A 24,988-nucleotide genomic window follows, 5' to 3' on the forward strand; every position below is an offset into this window, starting at 1 on the left:
CGTAAGGAAAGCGTGTTTGCTGGGGTGCAGTGTTTAGGACCCCTCACATGGCACAGAAGTGGGTGGATGACACAGCCCATGACCAGCAGGCCTGAAGCCAGCGTCTGCAGTCCCTATCCTGTCCTGGTGTTCCCTGCACACTTGTTCTGGTTCTCCACCAGCTCTGACTGGACACTCACACTGCCTCCTGGCCACCTTATGGTGAGGTTTCAGTCCTTGTATCATTGCAATTCAAGGAAGTGTCAATTCAAAACCCAGGTTTAAAAGCCAGACATTCTTAAAGCAGCGTTGGGAGTTGTAGGAGGAATATTTAGACCCTTCTCCACATAAGCATCAGACACACAGTTTGTCCCACGCAGCTGCAAGTCCCCATTATAGCATTCAGCTGAAGAACTCTGGTGATTCACCAAAAGGTGGTCCCACTCTGTGGGGGCTCCAAGGAAATATGACAAAATCAGCCATTTAAAATGTTGCCAGTTCGGTAACATGTAGTAACATGTTCATAGAAAGTGCTTGATGACCATGTTCCACACCTCACACTGCATTTCTATCATAAAATGGATTAAGATGAACCTGTGGCGATTGCTGTGTCGGTGACATGAAACAGGACCGTCCTTGTTACGGTAGACATGTTAGTGGGTGCATGTGATCTGTGTGATCTCAGGGCTGTTGAATGCCTTCAGAGGTGACCACTGTAAACACAGCAAATTTAAGAGAGCCCATTTTTGAAACAGGGTAGATCTGTGTCGACTACTCTGTCTATAAGGGCAGTGGCATCTTCCCATCCTTGGGCAGATTTCAGAGGACTTCCCTCGTGATGGTACGGCCCCAGCCCTCCAACTTCTGGATCTGAATCAGACACAGTGAATTCCAGTCACTGCCAGGAAAGCATTGTAAGCGCCTGCTTATCCTGTCAATTATATTTGTCAGAGATTATTCTCTCCTGTCTTAAGGCACCCTCAGAGCACCCCGACAGACCCTACTGTTAGATGCTGAGCCAGCCCAAATGCCCAGGATGGTCTGGACCTAACAGCTGTCCTCTGTTCCAGTTCCTGTTCCTCTCGGAGGTCCTGCAGTGGAGGGCACAGACCACCCCTGACCACGTGCTGTACACGCTGCTCAACTGTAGGGTGAGGCCCCACCGTGTACCCTGGTGTTGCCTGTGTGCTCCATGGTTTTATGCTGCTGTTTCATACTCTCCACTCAAACCTTTCTCCTCAGTCTTACCTAAATCCTTCTGTTTGTTTGTCGCTATTTTGATTGAGACCTTTCACCTAAGAAGGGTCACTTTTTAATATAAGGGTTTGAGAGTGTGTGTGTGTGTGTGTGTATGTATACATGTGCTTAGTCACTCAGTTGTGTCTGACTCTCTGCAACCCTTTGAACTACAGCCCACCAGGTTCCTCTCTCCATGGGATTGTTCAGGCAAGAATACTGGAGTGAGTTGCCATTTCCTCCTCCAGGGGATCTTCCCAACCCAGGGATCGAACCCACGTCTCCTTTGTCTTCTGCATTGCAGGCAGATTGTTTACCTGCTGAGCCATCAGTTGTATATATACACATATATTTGTGTATGTATATATTTTAGCAATATTTTTGCAGTATCTCCTCCTAAATGAGTGGAGAATGTCTACAATAGAGAACGGTTGTGGATCTGTGAGGTATTTATGTTTCTTTTTATTATTTAACTACTTTTTTTTTTTGGTAAGAAGTCATGTTTTAGTTATAGGCTTTCATTCTTAGGAGTGAAAATAATCTTTGTAATTAAGGTTCGTATTTATGTTTCTCATTAGAAAAGTAAATCATGAGATTGTGCTCCATTATAGTACTTAAGAGTAAGGCCTTAACTGCACAAGCAAATAGTACTAACAATGAGCAGTAAATGCAGAAGTCTTAAAATATACCTGTTTTTGTTTGCTCTGGAAATAAAGCCTGAAAACTAGATTTAACCAGGTCTTCTTGATTAGTGTGGATGCTTGCAACTTTAAGACATTATAGCTCTTCAGAGATGCAAAATATCATAATCTTTGTGCACAAAAGTGCTTCTTGTCACTTAGAGCAATCAGTTAAGGACAAATGAAAGGAAATGCCAACAATGTAAGTCCCAACAATGTAAATCTCTTGAGTTGGACATCCACTGCAGACCAGTTTTGCAGTGATTTAGTTTGTAGAAGTACTTCTGGTCCTCCTCTGACTCAGCTCATCTTGACCCTGCATGCTGAGCTGACCTCAGCAGTTCTTGCTCACTGTGTCTGTTCAGACCGACCCCAGGAAGAGCCTTAGAAAGCACTCCAGCTCCCCAGCTTCTGTAAGAAATGCTTGCTATACCTGCCTTTTGGTGCCTACACTTGGACCCCCTTCCCAGGATTAACTCTCTTGGCTCAGGGCCCACAGGTGCACATGGGTCATGAGCCCAGTGATGTGGTTACTGGGAGCCCTGTGTCTGATCTGAAGCCACCCTGCCTGCTGCTTTCATCTTTCTCCCTTGGCTCTGCCTCAGTCTATAAACACAGATAAGACTTCTTTTCTGGCACTGGTGCCTTGTTGTGTCCCAGTTACTCTGTAATCATTGCTTCTGACTTTGTCCTCTGCCCTGGCATTTCTCCTGGAGACTGTTGGTGACTCCCTTTTTTCTGCAGCATCTCTTGTGGTGTCTGGTGGTTCCCAGCAACACCTCTAGAGGGGCCACTGGAGCTGGAGCCTTATCCAGCCTGGCCTCAGCTTCAGGAGGGACTCCTCTTCAGAGCCTCTTCCCTGAGCTCCCTGAGGGTGACCCCTCCAGAGCTCTGGGTGAGAGGAAGATTCATTGCTGTCACAGACACAAAGATTCAGAAATGATTTGGTTGTATTGGTAGACTGTAGTCCTGTCAGCAGGAGGAAACAACTGGTCCAGCTACGTGTCACTTGGGGGCTGGCAAGTGTGCTGGACAGGTCAACTGTGTCCCCATTCCCAGATCCTAAGTTCACAGTCCTTTGCTATGGCCAGACACGAGGTCACTGGGGAAATGTGTTCACCAGAAATGAGTCATATTCTCGAAGGGGTGAGTTGTGGAGGTCAAGGCCGTGAGTAAGCTTACTTCAGGTCAGCATGGAGACAGCATGGCCCACAGCAGTAGCCTTCCTTCAGACAGGAAGCCTGCCTTCCTTCTGTTTCCCAGGCCTTCTGATGTGGCAGCAGCTGCATCCACAGAGCTGGATGGGTCAGCACGGAGTTGGTGTCTGCGCTCATCCCTGTCCTCCCTGAGCCCTGTGTGCACTCAGCACAGGTGTTCAGTCTGAGCCGCAGGTCAGGAGCATCCTTTCCATGGCGGTCACAGTGGAATTTCCACTCACTAAGCCTTCTAGCTCAGCACCATCCAATAGAAATCAGCACAAGCCACACGCACAGTTCTAATATTTTCTGAAAGCAAAAATTTGAAAAGATGAGAAGAAACAGCTGAAATTCATTCTAATAATATGTTTTATTCAATATCCCCAAAGATTGTCCTTCCAATGTGGGGCCGCAGGCTGCTTCCAGGCATCCTCCATTCTGGACGGCCCCTCAGTTGTTGCAAGTCCTAGCTGGGTTGTGCCACCTGTTCACTGCCCACAGCACTCATTTGTATGCCCTCCTCCACGGCTCGTGGTCCATAGTGTCGGAGCTGTTGTGCTAGGCTTGTAGGCAGAAGTGAGGATTGGATTCACTGCAAATCGGGAAGGACTTATATTCTTGGAATTCATATACAAAGAGCATCTGTTACTTTTTTAAGAGAAACACCAGCCAAGGCTTTTAACTTTTTTTACATTTTAAAATGTGAATCATTTTTGGCTTTTTCTTCATTCCTGAGTATGTTTTTACTTGTCATTATTTAATTTAATGTAAAACTTTGGAGTGGTGCCATGTTTACAGTCACCTACACTGAAATCATTGTCTTCGGAGTAGCAACTGGGTGGTGGATCACCCTGCATTGCTGTTTTGTCATGATACCAGCCAAGACCTCTTTCAGGGAAAGTCAGCCCTAATTTTCTGTTATGTACTTTTTTTCTGATGTGTACTTTACATAGAACCTTCTTATGCAGTGGGTTTCTGTACTGAAAACCCAACTTTTTCCATGAATGTTGATGAGGATGCCAGATAACCACTGACCTGAAGATAAACAGCATTTTGTTTTTTGTCACAGTGAGCACTTTGGAAAATGAAATGTGTGACTGAAAATTAGCATTTCTCCTGAGGTGAAGGTCCCCATGACAAGTGGTATTGCATGGTGTGGGGCTGGCCAAAGCCTGTGTCCTGTGACACTCTCTCAATGTTGAGCCTGTAGGCAGAGACTTGGGAGGGGAGGCTGTGCTGGGTGTATTGGCACCAGACTGCCATGAGGGGCTCTGGGTCTGGTGTAAACCCTGTGGGTGGGAAAGGGTATTTTGAAGCAGTGGCAGAGATTGCTGAAGGACAGAATGCAGGTAGATCTCACCATTTTGAAGTATCTGGAGATGGACGTTCTCGGAACGAGAGTCAAGAGCATTCAGCTGCTCGTGAGTCATCGGTTCTTCTTGCATCTTACAGGCTTTGTTATGTGACAGGAAAGCTGATACTGATAGAGGATCAGCGCTGGCTCTCTGGATAACTGAAAGAAGAGCAGTTGAAAGAGTTTAACAGCTCAATCCCAGAATGCTCACTTCTTAAGATAAGACCCACTAATGGACCAGCGTGGGCAGCAGGGTGGTGGCAGGAGTCCCTGGTTGGTACTGCCGCCCCACCAGCAACTCGACTGGTCCCCGGCCGCAGCCAGGAGTGCAGTGCTGGCGTTCCTCCAGGACAGCTGGCATGCAAGCATGGGGGCTCAGGGTGGGGGGCGGTGGTGTTGGCCTCACCTTGGTATGCTAGGGGCTAGTGCCCCATCTTCACTTAGAAGAGCTCGCAGGACTGTTGGGTGAAGAGGAATATGTTTTGGTTCATGCGCACACGTGTGTTACAAAGGAGTGATTGCTCAGAGGACTGGTCCAGCTGAGAAGGCACCAGTTCTCAGATTTCAGCTGGATCCCAGACACCAGCCTCGTAGGTCTTTCTGTGTTTACCCAGCTTTGCCACATTCTGCTCTCTGGCTCTTCCACTTTTTGTGTCTTTTTCTGTTTATTTTTTAACCTTCCTCAAAAGGAAGATGACGAAGGAAAATATGTGGGATGAGAAAGTTCAATTCAGAGAATTGTAAGCATAGCCCCACTGTGGGGAGGCTGGTCTCAGCAGGAAGGGTCCTAGGCCTGCCTGGCAGTTGCCTGGGTGGCCCCCCTTCTCCACCAGCCTCTGTGCCCCAAGGCCTGGTGATCTATGCACCCCAGGCCATCAATGATCTCATGAGTGTTTTGGGCAAATGCCAGCTGCTGGTGTATATATCCTTTTAGGGTTCACATCCCACTGGATCCCATACACCCCGTGCAGATGTTCCACTTGGGTGGCATTTCTAGTGTCTCTTCACTTCAAGTCACCAGGTCACCCGTATCCTTTAACAGCCCCAAAGATTTGGTCTCTCCTGTCCACGTTTCTCCTCCCACAAAACCAACTGCTCACACCACCTCCCTGTGGACAGTCGTCTTCATGTCACTCTCTTTGGAAGCTCCCCACCTCAATAAATGCATCAGGCCCTGGTGCCCACCATCCTGGGTCCAGCTGCAGGGTCTTCCTCACCCGACACTTCTGTCAAGTTTGCACTTTGTATAAGGAAAGGTCCTTCCCCCGTTCATCCCTTTAAAGTTGGAATTGATGATAAAGCAGTTTTTAAATAGCTGTAGACGATGATCTCTTCTTACCTGGGAATATGTGCAAATAAAAAGTACATCCTCAAGGGAAACTTTTTTGGATAAGTTGTATGTTTATAATTTGTAGTTTATTCTTGCTTTTATAAATAAGGAGTAAATGTCATGTATTTTGATATCTCTTAGTACCTGTTTTGCTACTGATTTTTGTCCTCAGTGTTTTTTAAGGTACTTTTCAATCCAAATGTGTTAATTTGTTCCTGCATATCTAAAAGTCTACATTAAATGAATTTGACAATTCCCATTTTTCCTTTTGGTTTTTTTTTTGGATGGTTCCTTTTCTGGGAGTTGGTTTGTTTGTTTTCTGACCTCCTTGACTTTTGATCTGGTCTTTTTTAAAAACAGTTTCAATTAGTCCTATTTTTCATAGTTCAGATCCTCCAGATTTATGACTAATTTCTTATTATTGCCCATGACAATTACACATAAGTCCAAAAATTACTAGATTGATTTTGTTTTATACTTTTAGCTGTTTTTTCATGTCCAGTAATTATTTTTTAAATGTTTCTTGTTAATGCAGATGTATCTGGAGTCATCTTTGGTGTTGTACTTCCTAGCTATTGGGGAGGAGAGAAGAGCAGAATGCCAGTGGTGGGTGGTCTTTTGAGGGGGTAATGAAAATGTTCTGAAGCTGGCTGTGGTGGGGGTCACACAACTCTGCAGATACATCCACTTAAGTGTACATTTTAAATCAGTGAGTTGTGTGGTATACAAATGGCATCTCAAAGCTGTGATATTAAAAAAACATCATACCCATTTGTTCTTGTGATACTCAGGGCACAATAGCAAACTCGCTGACTTGTGTCCAGCTGCACAAGCGAGCTGAGAAGATAGCCGTGATGCTGATGGAGAGGGGACACCTGCAGGATGGGGACCACGTTGCCCTGGTCTACCCACCAGGTAAGAAATGGGATTGTGCAGACCAACCCCTGCCTGAGGGACCCTGCATCACACCCGTCGGTGCTCGATGGCCTCACTGTGTTAACCACCAAAATGGGCCCCGACCCCGGCCTGGCTCACAGGGTGGACTGTGTGCTGCATGCTGTATGACTGATGATAGGGGCACAGACAAATTGGTATTTCACAAAGACTTTTGTATCGAATTTTATTTTATTAGCTCTCTGAGGCAGTTCATTTAATCCGTAGTTAAATACTTGACCACTGAGTGGATAATCGGGAAGTTGAGTATAAAGAGTCCTTAGAGGGATGACAGCAGTGAAACCTCTGGGCTACGTTGGCTTGCTGTGCCTGAGAGAACAGGGCTGCTGGGGGCTGTCCCTGAAGTCTGACAGACGCGCGGGGGTGGCCCCCTCCCGGCCTGGCTGCTCCAGGTTGGTCTTCCTGCTGCTGAGTCTCACCGAAGACTGCTCCTCTCTCTGTGCAGGGATAGACCTCATCGCTGCATTCTATGGCTGCCTGTATGCAGGCTGCGTGCCCATCACTGTCCGTCCCCCACACCCACAGAACATCGCCACCACGCTGCCCACCGTGAAGATGATCGTGGAGGTAATACTGCCTGCGGGGTCTGGCCCGAGTGCTGGGCTTGAAGACTACAGAGCCTGGGCCCCAGGGCTGGTGTGGGCGTCTGCAGTCCCAGCAGTGGAGGGGGCCCAGCCTCTTTGTTCTAGGAGCTTGCTGTTTTGCTCTGGAATCAAGATAGCAACTTGTGCGTAGAGTTAGGGGCTAGAGAGCAGTTTTGCCACAATGTGTGGGAGTCAAATCCACTCCCTAGAGAGGGCACCCCTCCGGACACTGGGCGATTCCCCACCAGCCCAAGCAACAAGCCAGGAGGAGTGGGAAAGTCAGACGTTTTAAAGTTTCTTTCCTCAAGACTGAAAAGCAGCCTGTTCCTTTTTGAAAGTACAGTTTGTTTTAACTTTTTTGTTTTTGTTTTTGCCTGGTGAAGTTTAAGAGGATTAAGATAAGTTTTTCCCCTTAGAGGAGGAACCCCAAGGGACATCACAAATGAATACTTGTTTGTAGTTGTGTCAGAGGACCTTCAGGGTTGTCACTGTGGCAGTAAGTGCTGAGGCTGTGTGTGGAGAGTGAGCATTTCTGGAGGATGGGGAGTGTGTGGTGAGAGTGGGTAGTTTGGGTGGTGCTTTCTGAGGTGACGGCCACACGGTTGACACCACTCAGCTCTAGTAACTGCCAGGGCCTTAGTTCGCACGAGCTCTGCTCGTGTGATCTGTGGTCTGATTCCCAGTCATATGGACCTCCGTTGGCTGACGTGGCCCTGAATGAAGTGGCTGTGCACGCAGCCTACCCTAGAGCTACACGGCTTCCACATGGTGCACAGCTGGCACGCGAGCAGGCATGGCCCCCTGTCCTTTACCCTCCTCCTCTCCGTGCCTTGTTCTCTGACCCTCAGGTGAGCCGTTCTGCCTGTCTGATGACAACACAACTGATCTGTAAATTGTTACGGTCCAGGGAGGCAGCTGCGGCAGTGGATGTCAGGGCCTGGCCCCCTATACTAGACACAGGTTGGTTCTCGAACTTACCAAAAAGGTTTGTTTGCTCATCGACTTTTCCACTAAGTCAGAGATGCTAACAGCTTGTTTTCCTCTCCAGATGATTTGCCAAAGAAGCGGCCTGCCCAGATCTACAAACCTTCCAACCCAGACACGCTAGCCTATCTTGATTTCAGTGTGTCCACAACTGGGATGCTAGCTGGAGTGAAGGTAAGAAACAGTCTGAGTAGTGTGCTGTTAGCAGGCCATACAGCGTTGCTTAATTTTCGTTCTTCTGTGTATAGGGCTCTGGTGGGGCTTGGCATCGAAACACAGAGAGAGGTATATGCATATATGTGTGTTCTGGTCAAGCTATAAAATGTGTGACCATTTCAGTAGTTAGCTAGGCTGACTGATTATGTCCCAATGTTCAAACAATTTTTTTGTGTATAACCACAGCTTCACTCAGTTCAGTAGAATTGCCTATGTTTTCCTTCTTGCTGATTCTCAGATCTCAGTATTCTATTATAAAACTCTGTGCACAGGAGTTCCTTGCATTTTTAACATGGGTCTCATTGTAACAGGCCAGAACGCTACTTGCTGTTGCTTTTTCCCATCAAAAAAAGAAACTAGTACCTGTGTCACCTGAGTTAGGACTCTCCTAGGTTAGGCAGGGTCCTCATCAAGATACTGTTGAGTTCTCTAGCCTCAGGAAGCCCTGCACCTATTATTGCCTGATTGCTGAGCTTGCATAATTTTCAGTTCTCTTGCTTGACGTTTTTTTCCAATTTTGTAATTGTAGTAAAATACATGTAACATAAACTTACCACTTAACCAATTCAAGTGTATGGTTCAGTGGTATTAAATTCATTCACAGTTCTGTGCTTCTGTCACCAGCACTCACCTCCATAACTCATCTTCTAAACTGAGACTTGCCCCTACCTCCCAGCACCTCCCACCCTGCTTTCTGTCTCTGTGATTTTGACTATTCTAGTACCATGTTTACATGGAATCATACAGTATATGTCTTCTTGTGTCTGACTTATTTCACTTAGCATAGTTTCTTCAAGGTTCATCCATGTTGAAGTATATATCAAAATTCCTTTTTAAGGTTGAGTTAATATTTCACTGTATGTATTTACCACATTTTGCTTATCCATTCATTTTTCAATGGATACTTGAGTTGCTTTCACATTTTAGCTATTGTGAATCATGCTGCAGTGAGCATGGGGTGTATAAATATCTCTTCGAAACATGGCCTTTTAACTCTTTTAAATATATATCCAGAAGTCGAATTGTTGGGTCAAAGGGTAATTTTATTTTGGGGAGAATTGCCATACTCTTTTCTACAGTAGCTGTCCCATTTTACCTTCTCACCAATGATGCACAAGGTTTTCAGTTTCTCTACATTCTTGCCAACACTTGGAATTTATTTTCTGTTGGTTTTTCTCTTTTGAATATCTTCTTTTTCTATGGCTGAGCCCCATGGCTTGCAGGATCTTGTTCCCTGACCAGTGATTGAATGTGGGCCATGGCAGTGAAAGTCTGGAGTCCTAATGATTAGGTCACAAGGGAACTCCCTGGGCATTTCCTTTTTTTTGTTTATTTAAGTAGCCTTCCTAATGTATGTGAGGTAGATCACACTGTAATTTTGATTTGCATTTTTCTGAGGATTAATAATATTGAGCACCTTTTGGTATGTATTCTTTGGAGAAATGTTTATTCACCTCCTTTGCTGATTTTGAAGTGATAGTTTTCTTATTGGTTTTGAGTTTTAGAAGTTCTCTGATACCGTTATCAGTTACATGGTCTGCAGGTATTCTGTCCCATTCTTTGATTTGCCCTTTTATTCTATGGATAGTGCCTTTTGATGCAGAAAATTTTTTAGTTTCCATGAAGTCTAATTTTGTCTGTTTCTTGTTTTTTTTTTTAAACCAGTGCCTTTGGTGCCAAGAAAGCATTTCCAAATCTGTCCTTTCCCCATTGAATGGTCTTGGCATTCTTATCAAAAATACATTTGATCACCCACACTTAGCATCATACTCGAGAGTGAAGAGTTGAAAGATTTCCAGAGAAAAAGCAAGATTTCCTCTAAGATCAGGAAGCCACTCTTGTTCAGTATAGTGTTGGAAGTCCTAAGCAGAGAAATTAGGCAAGAAAAAAGAAATAAAAGACATGTAAGTTGGGAAAGGAAGAATTAAAATTGTCACTATTTGCAGATGACATGATGCTTTGTATAGAAAACACTAAAAACTCCACCAAAAACTGTTACAATAAATAATTCAGTAAAGTGCAAGATAACAAAATCAACACAGAGAAATCTGTTGTGTTTCTGTACACTAATAATGAAATAGCAGAAAGAGAAATTAAGGAAACAGTCTTATTTACAACTGCATCAAAAAGAATACCGAGGAATAAATTTAACCAAGGAAGTAAAAGATCTATATACTGAAAACTGTAAAATATTGATGGAATAAGTTGAAAAGGACAAATGAAAGATATTCTATACTTTTGGATTGGAATAATTAATATTGTTATAATGTCCATACTACCCAAAGCAATCTACAGGTTCATTGCAGTCCCTATCAAAATTCCAATGGCATTTTTCACAGAAATAGAACAAACTATTCTAAAATTTGTATGAAACCACAAAAGACCCAAATAGCCAAAGCCATCTTGAAAAAGATCAGAGCTGGAGGCATCATGCTCACTGACATTATGAGGCTGTAGTATTGCCAACAGTATGATGCTGGTACAAAAACAGACACAAAGACCAGTGACACAGAATAGCCCAGAAATAAACCCACACATAATGTTAACTCGTTTATGGCAAAGGAGCCCAGAATATGCAATGGGAAGGGATAGGCTTTAAGTAAATGTGCTTGGAGGATTGGACAGCCACATGCTAAAGAATGAAACTGGACCAGTTTTCTATGCCATACATAAAAATGAACTCAAAGTGAATTAAAGACTTGAATATAAGACCTGAAACCATAACTCTCCTAGGAGAAAACATAGGGGTCAGCTCCTAGACATTGGTCTTGAGATTTTTTTAGTTTGATATCAATACCAAAGGAAACAAAAGTTAAGCACGTGGAACTACATCAAACCAAAAGCTTTTGCACAGCAAAGGAAGCCAACCAATGAAAAGGCAACCTAGTGAACAGGAGGAAATATTTGCAAACCACATATTGATAATGGGTTAATATCCAAAATATGTAAGAACTCTTACAACTTAAGAGCAGAAAAACGATTGCTTAAAAATGGGCAGGGGATGTAAATAGACATTTTTCTGAAAAAGACATACAGATGGACAACAGGTACAAGAAAAGTGAGCTATCACTTCACACTTGCCAGGATGGCCATCATAAAAAAGACAAGAGATAACGTGTTGATGAGGGTGTGGAGAAAGAGAAACCCTTGTGCACTGTTGGTAGAAATGTAAACTGGTGTAGCCACTATGAAAAACAGTTTAGAGGTTCCTCAAAGAGTTAAAAATAAAACTACCATATTATCCAAAAATTCCGCTTCTGGGTATTGATCTGAAGAAAATAAAAACACTAACTCAGAAAGATGTCTGCACCCCAGTGTTCATAGAGCATTATTTTACAGTAGCCAAGATACGGAAACAATATCAGTGTCCATTGGCAGAAGAATGGATAAGAAAAATGAGACATGCCTGCCCACTCACCCACACCATCTATAAGCACACAGTGCAGTATAATTCAGCCATTAGAAAGTAGGAAATTCTGCCATTTGTGACAACACAGGTGAACCTGAAGGACATCATGCTAAGTCAGAAAGACAAATGCTATGTGATCTCACTTATATGTGAACTATTTTTTTTTTTTAAGAAAAACCAAGCTTATAGATAGAGAAAACAGATTGGTGATGGGCAAAAACAGGTGAAGGGAGCCAGAAGGTACAGGCTTCCGGTTATAAATAAGGGCTGTGGATGTATTGTACAGCATGGGAACTATAGTTAATAGTGTACTGTGTTGCATACCTGGAAGCTGGTAAGAGGGTAAATTTTAGTAGCTCTCTTCATTAGACTTATTGTGGTGATCATTTTGCGATACATACACATATATATGTTGTGTTGTATACTTGAAACTAACATAATAATGTAGATCAGTTATACCTCACTCAATCAGTCAATCAATTACATGTGAAGTCTAGGGAAAAATAAATTAATGAAAAAAATTTAAAAAGTCATTTCATCATGTATGTGAGGTGTTTTTTTTTTTTTTTTTTTTGTAAGGTTTTATTTCTGGGCTATCCTATTCTGTTTTTCTGTGTGTCTGTCTTTATGCTACTACCACACTGTTTTGATCACAGTAACTTTCTACTAAGTTTTTAAATCAGAAAGGGTGAGTCCTCTGACTTTGTTGTTCTTTTTCAAGAAGCATCGTAACATTCAGGGAAATCCAATCAGATGACAGAGAGCTTTTATTAGACACCTTGGGGAAAGAGATGAGACACACCAGGAGGGAGGCCTTCCGTCCTAGCGTGTAGGATCCCTGTCAGATTCTGCCCGGATGCTCTGCTCTGGTCCCTTTTACAGTTCAGCTCTGGGTGATGTGCACTCAACACTAACTTGAAATGTGTCTAAGACCATGAACTTGGTAAAGATTTCCTGGGCTGCTTTTACTTTCCTGTTCCTCTTAGATTAGTTTGGCTAGAAAGCATCTGTGAAAATTGATGTTATTAGATATAATTTTTCTGTACTTTAAAAGAATTCACATTTCATACTGACTGTTGTGGGACTGGCTGCTGCCTTTAGAGAAACTCTTAACTGTAGCTATGCTGAGATTGGATTTGGGTTCCCATCAAATGACAAGCTTATCTCACTGCACAAACGGGTGTGACCTTCAGCAAGTCTTTGCCAACAGGAGTCGTGCGTCCAATGTGCAATGTGCTCTGCTGGTCCCTCTGCTGCATGACAGGTGCAGGGTTGGGCCTGGAGGTGAAGCATGAGTCGGGTGTTGTCTCTGCCTGGAGAGGGCACGTGAGTGGTCACATGTCCCCATGTACTGTACAGGCTGTGGTGGGGTTGCAGTCGAAGCCACCATTCAAATGCAAGATGTCCCAGCCTCCTGGGCTGGAGTTACTAAGTCCTAGGGGACCGAGAAGTTTTGCTTGTGGCTTACTCATTGAAAACAGGAAGACTAATGAGAACCCACAGCCTACCCTCTTCTAACGGAACCAGAGCTTGGCTACAATTGTCCTATCTAAAACCACCCTTGGCATTGGTGTCTGGTCCAATGCGTTCTGTGTGGCCTGTGGTGGTGCAAGAGTCCTGAGGCTGGGCTCTAGCTCCGGTACCTGACACGGCCTTGCTGTCTTGCAGATGTCTCATGCAGCCACCAGTGCCTTCTGCCGTTCTATTAAGCTGCAGTGTGAGCTCTACCCCTCGAGAGAAGTGGCCATCTGCTTGGACCCTTACTGTGGACTTGGGTTTGTCCTCTGGTGCCTCTGTAGGTGAGTTTTCTCTGTATCTCTGTGATATAAGTAAATAATCATGCATGCTTTTTCAGATCACCTGTGAGCTCAGACCTGCTCATGGGAGGGGGCTGCCTGCAGGATGTGGCTCCCTCTCAACCTGGCTCTGCATGCTGGTAGCCAGGTAGCCACACTCACCAGCATCTGGAAGGTTAGTCTCCATAAAATTTGCTGAAACTGACAGAGACAACATCTGGGGCCGCTCTGAGAAGCTGTCTGTTGGGAGCCCATTTTCCAAGCAACCCCCAGACCTTGGGCTTGCTTCTTGTAGCTCCAAATCTTTGTAGATGTCCGAGGCCTGGAACTGTGACCAGGGGCATCCAGGCTCTTTGCTTCTTGGCTTCTCCCTGACTCTAGCTGGAGGAGGCTGGGAGCAGGCTCCTCTCCCCTCGTGGCAGGTATCAAGAGTATATATAGAAAGAATGAATGTTTATTGGCATTTTTCTCTAATTGTACATATATGTTCATCGTAGAAACTTTAGAAAATACAAAATAGTATAAAGAAGAAAATTAAGCTTTCCATAAGTATACAACCTAGTGAAAGTGAAAGAAAGTGAAAGTCACTCAGTTGTGTCTGACTGTTTGCAACCCCATGGACTATACAGTCCATGGAATTCTCCAGGCCAGAATCCAGGAGTAGGTAGCCTTTCCCTTCTCCAGGGGATCTTCCCAACCCAGTTCTCTTGCATTGCAGGCAGATTCTTTACCAGCTGAGCCACAAAGGAAGCCCAAGAATACTGGAGTGGGTGGCCTAACCCTCCTCCAACAGATCTTCCCAACCCAGGACTCAGGCCATGTTCTCCTGCATTGCAGGCAGATTCTTTACCAACTGAGCTATCAGGGTGATTCCAGTAAATACACTATTAGCATTTTGGCACATAGTCTTTCAGATTTTATTTTCTAATGTAGTGTACTACTTTTTATTAACATTTTCAAACACGTGCAAGTGTTTTAAGTGTATAGAAATGCTGTAACAAACATCAGGGCCCAACAGCCAGCTTCACATGGACTGTGTTTTGCCAGTTTTGTATCAGGGTGATGGAAGTGTTCTAGACTGCATTGTGATGAGCATTGTATGACTCTGCAAATTTGTCAAAGTTCTTTTAATTCTGTGCTTCAAATGGTTGGATATATGATGTGCAAATTATACCTAAGTAAAACTTTTTTTTTTTTTTTAAAGAAAACTCCTTTCCTTGAAGTAACTGAGGTGTATGGCACAGAACCTACCCTGCCCATTCAGGAGGCTAACCAGTGTGACACCACAGGGTGACATGTGTTATCCTGAGTTGTACAACTGCCTTGCTCAGGGTGCCCAAATTGTGAGAGTTATCAATTCTTTGTATGTTTTATCAAGTTAATAATCCAAAATCATTGAATTATAAATGTATACCTTTATATTAGTTACCAGAGTGTATTTTTTCTCTCTTTTCCTGGTCAACCGTTTTTTATTTCAATTTTTTACTTTAGGTTTTCTTTTTCAGAGAACTGTTAGCTTCACAGCAAGATTGAAGGGAAAGTGCAGAGATTTTCTGTTCCACCCCACCCCCACATGCACAGCTTCCCCATTATAAGCATCTCCCACCAGAGCATGTGTTTTTTTACAAACTAGGAACCTGCCTTGACATATTATCATCCCAGAGTCTGTAATTTACATCAGAGCTCACTCTTGGTGTTTTAGAGAGCCCAGAAGCAGACTCATGTAAGTACAGTCCTTTGATCTTTGACAGACGTGCAGAAGCAGTACAGCCATACAGCGGCCTTTTCAACAGATGGTGTTGGAGCAACTGGACATCCACCCCCGCCCCCTGCAAAAAAATGAATCTACACAGAGGCTTTGTGGCCTTCTCAAAAATAGATCAAAATACATCATGTACCTAAATGTGAAACATAAAACTATGAAACTCCTAGATGATAACTTGGGAGAAAATCTAGGTAGTCTTGGGTTTGGTGATGACTTTTCGACACACCTCCAAAGGCTTGATCATGCAAGAAATAATTGACAGACTGACTTTATTAAAAGCAATTGTCTCTGCTCTGCCAAAGGCACTGTCAAGAGAATGGGAGCAGGCCAGAGACTGGGAGAAAATGTTCCCAAAGTGTTTTTAAACTGTTCTGTTCTTTTTGAAGTTAAGATCTAAACTGAAATAGTTGAGGTTCCAGAAATTTGCAGGAAATAATTTCTTCCCTTGAAGCAACCTGCTATTAAGTTGGAAAGTATAATAGCCAGTGCCAAGAAATCAGTCTTGGTTAATAAATGAAACAGCAAGCAATCAACTTTTGTTGGATTGAGACCAAAAAAAGGCGAGTAGAAAATTGGTGAATCAGGTTTTCTGTTGTCCTCTGTTAGGATTTAACAGCTTTTTTATTAATGTTGACTTCCATTTACAGAAGTGAAGACAGAGGTGAAACTATGCTTATTTTCCACAAGTGTGCTTAGTTTCTCTAACCTTGAACTCTACACTGTGGACCCCACCTTTTGATGCCCTTAGCAGATCTTTTATCCTGATGTGTATTCTTAAGAAAGCTAGTAATAGGTGATTTGCATTTTGTTTTCTTCATTTTGGGTCTCCTTATGATAGGATTTAAAAGGAAAATGCTGATAACAATATGGAAACGATAGATTGTCGTAATTAAGAAGTGTATCACTATAGGGTGTTTATGTACATTTTGGTTCCCTGACACACGGGAATCCAGTGTTGTTAACTGAGCTTGGTGTGTGTCAGAAAATGGGAGTCCTCGGTGACAGAGAAGTGTGTAAACTGGAGCTGGAACAGAAGCCAGGCAGGGGTTCTAGTTCAGGTGGTCCAGTTCATCCTGATTCACGAGTGGGTTGAATAACATTCGGTGCTCATGGGATACTCCAAGCCATGTTTCCTTGTGGATAGTTATGACTTATATGGTACACGATGTGCAGGGTTGTTAGATCTTGGGCTGTTACCTGGCATTGATCCAATTTTGGCCAGGATTGTTCTTTTAACATCCATACCGCAGAGGTAAATTTTTCATTACTTTTATTTCTTCCTGTTTAATGCTGCCTTGAGGATTCTCATTGAAGTTGGGAACTGAGCTAAAAAAAAAGCTCTAATTCAGGGTCACTCCACACATGGTCTGTAGGCTGATTCTGGAGCGCCACATTGCAAAGGGCAGAGGGTGCGTTGGTACCTGTGGCAGTAAACACCAAGGAGTCGTCCACTCGGGGGCTGCCGCTCGTGTTGGTGTGCTCCGGGGCAGGGGGGTCTCCCTTAGCTCTCACGGCCCCTGGAAAGAAGATGAGTGCTCCAGGCACGGTCACAGGACCTGTGAGTGTGAGGGGCAGCCCTGGTGCACTGTAGATCTAGGCTCCTCTTCAGACCCCAAGTGTGTATTCTTGAAAAGCTGATTGGTTAGAATTGAGAAAACAAGTAGGACATAGCGGTTTCTCAACCAGATGGAAAAACTGATTTTAAGGCACTGCAGTGTTGGATACAAGAACTTTTGGATAAAAGTGTGTTTTCACAAACTGTAGGACTTGGCTCCATTTGTGCAGAAGTGTTGTTGGATCCATCTGACTTGCAGTAAGTAGCTGTTTGACTAGAATGTCAGTATTTTTAATACAGATATATTTGCTGTAGTGCTGTTTGATCTCTTAAATAACCACCATGTTATAAAGTCATCCTTAAAGACCTCAATCAGCTTCCAAAGGACAGATCTTAGAGAAAAATTGACAGAATTTTGAATGTTACAATTATTGGAATGGGCTCTTACTGATTTTTATATAATGACTATAAAAATAATTTTTATATGTTTCCATAGGACTCCAGTGGAATGTGCAGTTTTGCATATTATGTGAATAACACATAATATTCACATTAGCAAGATTTCAGAGGAAATATTTGCAGACTTTCAAAGGAAAGTTTGGGGTATTAGAATCCTTTATCCTGATTACTAAGACCAGTCAGTATATCCTCAGAGCTCTTGAATTCCCTGGTGGTTCAGATGGTAAAGAGTCTGCCTGCAGTGTGGGAGACCTGGGTTCAAACCCTGGGTTGGGAAGATGCCCTGGAGAAGGAAATGGCAACCCAATCCAGTATTCTTGCCTGGAAAATCTCATGGATGGAGGAACCTTTTGTTCTGATGGTGGGGCCATGCTCAGTAAACCTTTAATCCAATTTTCGGTTGATGGGTGGAGCTGTGTTCCCTCCCTGTTATTTACCTGGGGCCAAACTATGGTGGAGGTAATGAAGATAATGGTGACCTCCTCCAAAAGGTCCCTTCCATTCATGTACTGCTACACTCAGTGTCTGCACATCAGAACAAGGCCCAGTTTCCCCCACACTCAATCTCTCCCATCAAGAAGCTTCCATAAGCCTCTTATCCTTCTCCATCAGAGGGCAGACAGTATGAAAACCACAATACAGAAAACTAACCAATCTGATCACATGGACCACAGCTTTGTCTAACTCAATGAAACTATGAGCCATGCGGTGAAGGGCCACCCAAGACGGACAGGTCATGGTGGAGAGTTCTGACAAAATGTGGTCCACTGGAGAAGGGAATGGCAAACCACTTCAGTATTTTTGCCTTGAGAACCCCATGAACAGGATGAAAAGGCAAAAAGATAGGACACTGAAAGATGAACTCCCCAGTTCGGTAGGTGCCCAATATGCTACTGGAGATCAGTGGAGAATAACTCCAGAAAGAATGAAGAGACGGAGCCAAAGCGAAAACAACACCCAGTTGTGGATGTGACTGGTGATAGAAGCAAAGTCCGATGCTGTAAAGAGCAATGTCGCATAGGAACCTGGAATGGTAGGTTCATGAATCAAGGAAAATTGGAAGTGGTCAAAGAGAAGATGGCAAGAGTGAATGTCGACATTTTAGGAATCAGCAAACTAAAATGGACTGGAATGGGTGAATTTAACTCAGATGACCATTATATCCACTACTGTGGGCAAGAATCCCTTAGAAGAAATGGAGTAGCCATCATAGTCAACAAAAGAGCCCGAAATGCAATACTTGGATGCATCCTCAAAAATGACAGAATGATCTTTGTTTGTTTCTAAGGCAAACCATTCAATATCACGGTAATCCACGTCTGTGCCCCAACTGGTAATGCTGAAGAAGCTGAAGTTGAATGATTCTATGAAGACCTATAAGACCTTCTAGAACTAACACCCAAAAAAGATGTCCTTTTCATTATAGGGGACTGGAATGCAAAAGTAAGAAGTCAAGAAACACCTGGAGTAACAGGCAAATTTGGCCTTGCAGTACAGAATGAAGTAGGGCAAAGGCCAATAGAGTTTTGCCAAGAGAATGCATTGGTCATAGCAAACACCCTCTTCCAACAACACAAGAGAAGACTCTACACATGGACATTGCCAGATGGTCAGTACCAAAAACAGATTGATTATATTCTTTGCAGCCAAAGATGGAGAAGCTCTATAAATAGTCAGCAAAGACTTCCCTGGTGGCTGACTGTGGCTCAGATCATGAACTGCTTACTGGCAAATTCAGACTTAAATTGAAGAATGGAGGGAAAACCACTAGACCATTCTGGTATGACCTAAATCAACTCCCTTACTATTATACAGTGGAAGTGAGAAATAGATTCAAGGGATTAGACCTGATACACAGAGTGCCTGAAGAACTATGGACAGAGGTTGATGACATTGTACAGGAGACAGGGATCAAGACCATCCCCAAGAAAAAGAAATGCAAGAAAGCAAAATGGCTGTCTGAGGAGGCCTTACAGATAGCTGTGAAAAGAAGAGAAGTGAAAAGCAAAGGAGAAAAGGAAAGATATACCCATTTGAATGCAGAGTTCCAAAGAATAGCAAGGAGAGATAAGAAAGCCTTCTTCAGTGATCAGTGCAAAGAAATAGAGGAAAACAATAGAATGGGAAACACTAGAGATCTCTTCAAGAAAATTAGAGATACCAAGGGAACATTTCACGCAAAGATGGGCACAATAAAGGACAGAAATGGTATGGACCTAACAGAAGCAGAAGATATTAAGAAGAGGTGGCAAGAATACACAGAAGAACTGTACAAAAAAGATCTTCACTACCCAGATAATCATGATGGTGTGATCACTCACCTAGAGCCAGACATCCTGGAATGCGAAGTCAAGTTTTGCGTTAGGAAGCATCACTATGAACAAAGCTAGTGGAGGTGATGGAATTCCAGCTGAGCTATTTCAAATCCTAAAAGATGCTCTGAAAGTGCTGCACTCAACATGCCAGCAAATTTGGAAAACTCAGAAGTGGCTACAAGACTGGAAAAGGTAAGTTTTCATTCCAATCCCAAAGAAAGGCAATGCCAAAGAATGCTCAAACTACTGCACAATCACACTCATTTCACACGCTAGTAAAGTGATGCTCAAAATTCTCCAAGCCAGGCTTCAGCAAAACATGAACCATGAACTTCCAGGTGTTCGAGCTGTATTTAGAAAAGGCAGAGGAACCAGAGATCAAGTTGCCAATATCCACTGGATCATCAAAAAAGCAAGACAGTTCCAGAAAAGCATCTATTTCTGCCTTATTGACTATGCCAAAGCCTTTGACTGTGTGGATCATGAGAAACTGGAAAATTCTGAAAGAGTTGGGAATACCAGACCACCTGACCTGCCTCTTGAGAAATCTATATGCAGGTCAGGAAGCAAGTTAGAACTGGATATGGAACAAGACGCTGGTTCCAAATTGGGAAAGGAGTTTGTCAAGGCTCATATTGTCACCCTGCTTATTTAACTTATATGCAGAGTACATCATGAGAAATGCTGGGCTGGATGAAGCACAAGCTGGAATCAAGATTGCTGGGAGAAATATCAACAACCTCAGATACGCAGATGACGCCACCCTTATGGCAGAAAGTGAAGAAGAACTGAAGAGCCTCTTGATGAAAATGAAAGAGGAGAGTGAAAAAGTTGGCTTAAAGCTCAACATACAGAAAACTAAGATCATGGCATCTGGTCCCATCATTTCATGGCAAAGAGATAGGGAAGCACTGGAAACAGTGAGAGACTTAATTTTGGGGATCTCAAAAATCACTGCAGATGGTGATTGCAGCCATGAAATTAAAAGACGCTTGCTCCTTGGAAGAAAAGCTATGACCCACCTAGACAGCATATTCAAAATCAGAGACATTCCTTTGCCAACAAAGGTCCATCTAGTCAAAGCTATGGTTTTTCCAGTAGTCATGGAGGGATGTGAGAGTTGGGACTCCAAAGAAAGCTGGGCACTGAAGAATTGATGCTTTTGAACTGTGGTGTTGGAGAACACTCTTGAGAGTCCCTTGGACTGCAAGGAGATCCAACCAGTCCATCCTAAAGGAAATCAATCCTGAATATTCATTGGAAAGACTGATGCTGAAGCTGAAACTCCAATACTCTGGCCACCTGATGCGAAGAACCGACTCATTGGAAAGGACCCTGATGCTGGGAACAATTGAAAGCAGGAGGAGAAGGTGATGACAGAGGATGAGGTGATTGGATGGCAACACGGACTCAATGGACATGAGTTTGAGTATACTCCGGGAGTTGGTGATGGACATGGAGGCCTGGTGTGCTTCAGTTCATGGGATCACAAAGAGTTGGACATGACTGAGCAACTGAACTGAACTGAAGTGAAAGCAATCACCAGCTTGTAGCATTTGATCTCAGAGCAAATGCTTTCAGCTCTTCACCACTGAGTGTGTTAGCTGTGGGTTTGTCATATAAGTCCTCCATGCCTACTTTCTGGAGTGTGTGCTTAGTCGCTTCGGTTGTGTCCAACTCTCTGCAACCTCATGGACCATGGCCTCCCAGGCTCATCTGTCCATAGGATTCTCCAGGCAAGAATACTGGAGTGGGTTGCCGTTTCCTTCTCCAACTTTCTGGAGAGTTTTTAATCATAAATGGATGTTGAATTTTACCAAAAGCTTTTTCTGCATCTATTCAGATGATCATGTGGTTTTTATTCTTCAATTTGTTAGTGTAGAGTACTACCCTGATTTGAAAATACTAAAAAATCCATGCATCCCTGGGCTGAATTTCCCTTGATTGTGGTGTATTTAATATTGTTGGATTCGGCTTGCAACTACTGGAGCTCATAAAGTTAATTTAGTAAGTTGGCAGGATACACAGAAATTGGTTGCATTAACAGTGAAAGGGAAGAGAGAGAAATTAAGGAAACTACCCCATTTACCATCACATCAAAAAAAATAAAATACTTAGGGATAAACCTCCTAAGGAGGCAAAAAGACCTGTATTCTGAAAACTGTAAGATGCTGATGAAAGAAATTGAAAAGGACACAAACAAATGGAAAGATACACTGTGTTCTTGGACTGGAAGAATCAGTATTGTTAAAATGACTGTATTGCCCAGGACAATCTACATAATGCCTATCAAATTACCAAGGGAATTTTTCACAGATCTAGAACAAAAAAGTTTAATTTGTATGGAAATTTAAATTTGTATGAAAACATAAAAGACTGAATAGCCAAAGCAATCCTGAGAAAGAAGAACCAGAGGAATTAGGGTCCCTTACTTCAGACTATACTACAAAGCTGCAGTCATCAATACAGTATGGTGCTAGCACAGAAACAGAAATACAGGTCAATGGAAGCAGGATAGAAAGTCCAGAGAGAAGCCCATGCACCTGTGGTTAATTAATCTAGGACATAGGAGGAAAGACTATCTATACTGGGGAATAGGTAGTCTCTTTAGTATGTGATACCAGGAAAACTGTATAGCTACATGTAAAAAAAAAAAAATTAGATCATTCTTTAACACCACAGGCAAAAATAAACTCAAAAGAGATTAGATACCTAAACTTAAGACCAGATACTATAATACTCATAGAGGAAAACATAGACAAAACACATCAATCACAGCAATATCTTCTTGACTCCATCTCCTGGAGTAATGGAAATAAAAACAAATGTGACCTAATTAAACTTGAAAGCTCTGGCACAGCAAAGGAAACCATAAACAAAAAGACAACGTATTGACTGGGAGTAAATATTTGCAAATGATGCAAGCAACAGGGGATTAACCTTCAAAATATGCAAAGAGCTCATGCAGCTCAATATTTTAAAAAACCCAATCAAAAAGTGGACAGAAATCTAAAATGACATTTCTCCAGAGAAGACATACAGATGGCCAACAGGCATGTGAAAAGATGCTTAACAACATTGCTAATTGTTAGAGAAATGCAAATCGAAACTATAATGAGATATCACTTCATATAGTCAGTCATCAAAACTGACTGGCCATCATCAAAAAGTCTACAAATAATAAACTCTGGAGAGGGTGTGGAGAAAGAGAAACCCTCCTACAGTGTTGGTGAGATTGTAAATATGTACAGCCATTATGGAGAATAGAGTTTCCTTAAAAAAACTAAAGATGGAGTTACCATGTGATCCTGTAGTTCCACTCCTGGGCATCTGTCTGGAGAAAACTCTAATTTGAAAAGATATATGTACCCCAGTGTTCATTGCAGCATTGTTTATAGCAGCATGGAAATTTGCAAAGACAGGGAAGCAACCTTAATGTCCATTGACAGATGGATAAGGACAATATGGTATATATACACAAAGGAATACTACTCAGCTCTAAAAAAAGAATGAAATAATGCCATTTGCAGCACCATGGATTGATCTAGAGATTATCATGCTAAGTGAAATAAACCAGAGAGAGATACCATATGACATTGCTTATATGTAGAATCCAAAAGAACAAAGATACAAAGGAGTTTATTTACAAAGCAGAAATAGACCCACTGACATAGAAAACAAACTTACCAAAGGGAAAGTGGTGGGGAGAGGGATAAATTAAGAGTTTGAGATTAACGTATGCACACTATTATATATAAAATAGGTAACCAACAAGGAAGGCCCTACTGTATAGCACAGGGAACTATACTCAATATTTTGTAATGCCATATGAGGGAAAAGAATCTGAAAAAATACATCTGTGTGTGTGTATAACTGAATCACTGTGCTGTACCCTGGAAGCTAACACAGCTTTGTCAGTCAGCTACTCCTTCCAGGCGTCCCTGGGGCTCAGATGGTGAAGAACCCGCCTGCCGTGTGGGAGACCTGGGTTCAACCCCTGGGTCGGGAAGATCCCCTGGAGAAAGGGAAAGGCTACCCGCTTCAGTATTCTTGCCTGGAGAATTCCATAGACAGAGGAGGCTAGTGGGCTACAGGCTGTGGGGTCACAGAGTAGGGCATGACTGAGCCTACACACAAGAGAATGCATGTATTTTCCTTAGTTATTTTTTGGTATTTATTTGGATCATTTTGAGTGAAATTATAATCCTATTCTAATTGTCTTAGTTTTATTTACTCTGAATGTCCGTTTTCTGAACTCGAGTTGGGCATGCTTTTCCTCAGTTGGCTGTTTAGTACACATGTAGGCTGCAAGGCTTCTGTTGCAACCCTCTTCTCTGCCTGTTGATGTGGCAGCCACGGAAGACAGTACTGCAAGGACTGAGGGCCAGGTCCCAGTGAAACTTCAGTTGCTAAACCAGACAGCATCCACTTCGTCAACTGCTCTTCCAGACTTTCAGACCTTTTAACCAAAATTCAGTCCTCTGTTTCCCACTGTGAGATTTAGTTTGTTAGTGTAGTAGCTTTGAGAGAAACCTACCAGCATCATAGCTTTGAAATACCTCACTAAGTGCTCAAAATGACAGTAACTGCAGATCATAGTTACATAATTCTTTTGTATTTTTCAGAATGTTTTCATAAACACCTTTTGTTTTTTATTTAAAAACACTTGGGAGTAGAGTTGATGTGACTGTCCCCTCTTGCAAATGGAAGCAGGTGTTTCTCAGAGGCCAGTGTATCCCCCTCCTCTATCCTCGCTGAGCCCTGCCATGTCTCTCTACAGCGTGTACTCTGGGCACCAGTCCATCCTCATCCCGCCGGCAGAGCTGGAGACCAACCCTGCCTTGTGGCTGCTTGCCGTGAGTCAGTACAAAGTCCGGGATACGTTTTGCTCCTATTCAGTGATGGAACTGTGCACCAAGGGGCTGGGATCACAGACAGAATCCCTCAAGGTAAGCAACCTAAGAGTGCCTGGAGCATTGCCAGCATCCTGGGGAAGCACAGTATCTGAGGGCGTGGAAGAGGTGTGGTGGGGCAGCCACTGTCACGTGAGGGTTTACAGAGTTGCTTCTACATGAAAACCTTGTTTTATACCATGAATGTTTTCCCACTGCCAGAGTTAGAGATCAGAACATATGTTATTGATGTCTTTAATTCTGCTAGGGCTGCTCGGAGGGGC

At 43.1% G+C, this 24,988-nt stretch overlaps 1 protein-coding gene across 1 annotated transcript in view; it reads left to right on the forward strand.

The window, feature by feature from the left end:
- DIP2C (disco interacting protein 2 homolog C) overlaps positions 1-24,988 on the forward strand; it is a 297,423-nt gene that overhangs the window by 247,031 nt on the left and 25,404 nt on the right. Inside the window, 7 exon segments of the mRNA XM_043885135.1 lie at positions 1,050-1,130; positions 6,567-6,690; positions 7,175-7,296; positions 8,162-8,273; positions 8,362-8,471; positions 13,591-13,721; positions 24,593-24,761. Coding sequence (XP_043741070.1) covers positions 1,050-1,130; positions 6,567-6,690; positions 7,175-7,296; positions 8,162-8,273; positions 8,362-8,471; positions 13,591-13,721; positions 24,593-24,761 — 849 coding nt within the window.

This window comes from Cervus elaphus, chromosome 23 (assembly GCF_910594005.1).
Source record: "Cervus elaphus chromosome 23, mCerEla1.1, whole genome shotgun sequence".
In the NCBI taxonomy this organism is placed as follows: domain Eukaryota; kingdom Metazoa; phylum Chordata; class Mammalia; order Artiodactyla; family Cervidae; genus Cervus; species Cervus elaphus.